General features: G+C 39.8%; 1 protein-coding gene across 2 annotated transcripts in view; it reads left to right on the top strand.

The window, feature by feature from the left end:
* kcnt1a (potassium sodium-activated channel subfamily T member 1a) overlaps nt 1–3,014 on the top strand; it is a 31,750-nt gene that overhangs the window by 18,269 nt on the left and 10,467 nt on the right. For both annotated transcript variants that reach the window (XM_020621179.1, XM_020621181.1), the window contains 3 exons: nt 2,290–2,353; nt 2,524–2,632; nt 2,768–2,876. In XM_020621179.1, the coding sequence (XP_020476835.1) occupies nt 2,290–2,353; nt 2,524–2,632; nt 2,768–2,876 (282 nt within the window). The remainder of the gene's footprint in view (nt 1–2,289; nt 2,354–2,523; nt 2,633–2,767; nt 2,877–3,014) is intronic.

The raw sequence follows: 3,014 nt of genomic DNA, 5'->3' as shown, positions 1-3,014 counted from the left end.
GGTTCATGATAATGAATTTCAGTATTTCCAATAGTGTTCAGTTCCAGCTCCAGTCCCTCAAAAACTATTAACTTCTGTAACAAATCACTTGCCTCATTTCGTACATGGGTCATGCTTGTTGTTGTTGGTTTCAGCGCTCATCTGCCGTCGCAGATATCGATATACCTGCGTGTCTCTTCAACCATCTGAGGGTCCAGCGACACCTTCATCTCTTTGTCCTGGCATCCTGGGCGAGCTGGTCCTAGGTCCTAATGCCTGGTTCCGAGGTCTGGTCACTAGTCGATCATAACCTCAGGAAGGCGATGTCTCCCCTCGCCCTGGCCTCCCTTAACTTCGGCATCAACTCCCTTCTTCTCTTCCTCACAGCGTCGGTGTAATCTTCATTTATATAAATATTAGATCCTTTAAGCTTCTTTGCTTGTTGCAATATTTGTGCCTTATCTTTCTCTTTCATCAACTTCACCAATACCGCCCTCGGACCACGATCCGAAGGTTTCCTGACTCTGTGAGCCCGCTCCATCTCAATTTCTTGATGAATTTGCAGATTATTTTTCAAAATCTCCTTCACTTTACCTTCTGCTTCCGACCAGCTTTCTCCAGTTGTCTCCTTGATTCCCTCAAAGATCGAGTTTTTTCGCTTGGACTGTGCTTCCAGATGCTCCATTTTGTCCGTTATAGTTATTAATACAAAGAGCTCAATGCATTCCCTCAGAGCCACAGTGGCTCTCTTCTTTTGGGGCTGCAGCATGCTTTCATGCTTCTCATAGGCCTCTGCTTTACCACAAGAACCCTACTGTTCTCGCAGATTACGCTCATTGTTGTAATTGCTGTAATTAAAGATGAAACAAATATTCTAATTATGATATCAGCCGACTTACTTGAAGGAATGATAGATGTTAGTGATTGGCCTGCACAGTGTCTTCATCATTATTCGGAAGAGTGGGTGTGTCATGTTGATAATGCATCCTGCTGTTTTCTAACAAATAAACACAGCTTCCTCCTTTTTTCTGATTCTGCAGCCTGCGCCTTCATTAGCTGCACAACTGTGTCTCAGAGCAAATTGTCTAGTGGATGCTAACATTTTATACTTTGCATTCTGGAATAGGTATAAATAATTGTGGCAGACCATGAGGCTCCCATCAGTCAATATGTGTTGTCTGACCATTTATTAATAGAATCCTAAATGTGCTTTCATTTCCTTATCAGTAAATAGGCTTGTCAGAGCTATTGTGTGGCCTCATATTCAGACAACAGTATAATTATTCATTCAAGCTACGCCCATTTCTGTTGAGGCTTTAAATGGATCACTGTTTCTGAGGAAAGGGAAAGTGATCTGCCTCATGTTCTTCAGATAATTTTCAGCCATGAAAGTTTTATGAATGACATTGTGGAGGATTAAAACCTGCTGTCAATCAATATGTCAAGTCAAGTTTATTATCCTTAAGCAGCCAAACCTAACTGGTAAACCTACTAAATTTGCACATTTAGGTCATTTTACTTGTCTTTGATAGCAGTACATGTACTGTAAAAAGAGTCATATTATATTTGGTGTAGCGCTAAAGGAACCTTTTTTTAGTCTAAGAAAATAACCCTTATGATGTTACAGAGGTTTTTCAGTTCAGTGTTTACAGGCAGAAAGGCAAACATGCAAAACATCATGGGAAATGTAAAATCCCGAATTTTTGGGAGCTTAAATCATATCAGATATTAGTATTCACAGTCAAGATATCATCAACTCATCTCCTTCAATTTGGCAATTCATTCATTTATTTACATTTCTGTGCAAAACTAAAGCAGTAAAAAGACATAAAATAGCACATGCTGGTTTTACCATAAGGTATGGAACGCCTTATGCCAAATAAGTATTGCTTTGATGAAAATGAGTTATATAACTTCACTGTATACATTTGGCAGGGTTTTGATAGAGTAATTAGAAGTAGAAGACTGGATGTGTGTTGAGCTTACATCCTGTATCTGGCAGTGTTTCAAATCCTCCCACACTCATTTTGCATTCTGCGCTCTCCTGGCTTTGTTAATCATATGCATGAACAGCTCCACACTCACTGTACATATACAGTATGCAGTGTTTCAGGTTCATCTTCATGCAGTGTTTATAGGCAATGTTAAACTGAATACCACTCTCATGTCTGTTCTTTCCTCTGGTCATTTCAGTTCACATGTAAGGATTGTGATTTTTTTTCCTGTGTATGTGTAATTGAGTAATTTGCATATGTTTTTATGTATTTTGACATTGTTTCCTTATTTGTGAAATATGTGTTGCTGCTGCAGAATGGATGACGCAGAGGCTTGTTTTATTCTAAGCAGTCGTAATGAGGTGGATCGCATGGCTGCGGTAAGAAGAACAATAATTACGCTTCATCGGTTATGAGTTGTCATTTCTTGTCTTACAAAAACCGCAGTCATTGATGCTGTCAGTCATGAAAATAATTCCTAACTAAATAAAGGATATTAATTAGAAAATGTAAGTGTAAAAACACATTGTCTTTGGCTGTTTTCCCACAGGACCATCAGACCATCCTGAGAGCCTGGGCAGTAAAGGACTTTGCTCCAAATTGTCCCCTTTATGTCCAGATACTCAAACCTGAAAACAAGTTTCATGTCAAATTTGCAGGTGAGAGTTACAAACTTGCTGTGCAGTGTAGCATTCACTACACTGCTTTTGTGTTTTTTCACTGAAAAGCAGATAAACAGGGTGAGCATCCTTCCTGAGAAACACCCTGATTAGTACATTTATTGCTCTTTTCAGATCATGTTGTCTGTGAGGAAGAGTTCAAGTATGCCATGTTGGCTCTCAACTGTGTTTGTCCTGCCACCTCCACGTTGGTTACACTCCTTGTTCACACCTCCCGTGGACGGTCAGTCATTTTGTATTTCCTCCTCAGCCTTTGGGTTTATCCTTAGTGTGACTGCAAAGTTCATATTTATTCACATGCTCACATCTTCTGATCTATTTATAGCTTCCATACAGCTGGCACAGAGAGGCGACTAAGCCC

Source organism: Monopterus albus, unplaced genomic scaffold (assembly GCF_001952655.1).
Source record: "Monopterus albus unplaced genomic scaffold, M_albus_1.0 scaffold253.1, whole genome shotgun sequence".
NCBI lineage: Eukaryota > Metazoa > Chordata > Actinopteri > Synbranchiformes > Synbranchidae > Monopterus > Monopterus albus.
The sequence above is the reverse complement of the archived record's forward strand: the minus strand, read 5'-3'. Positions and strand labels throughout refer to the sequence as shown.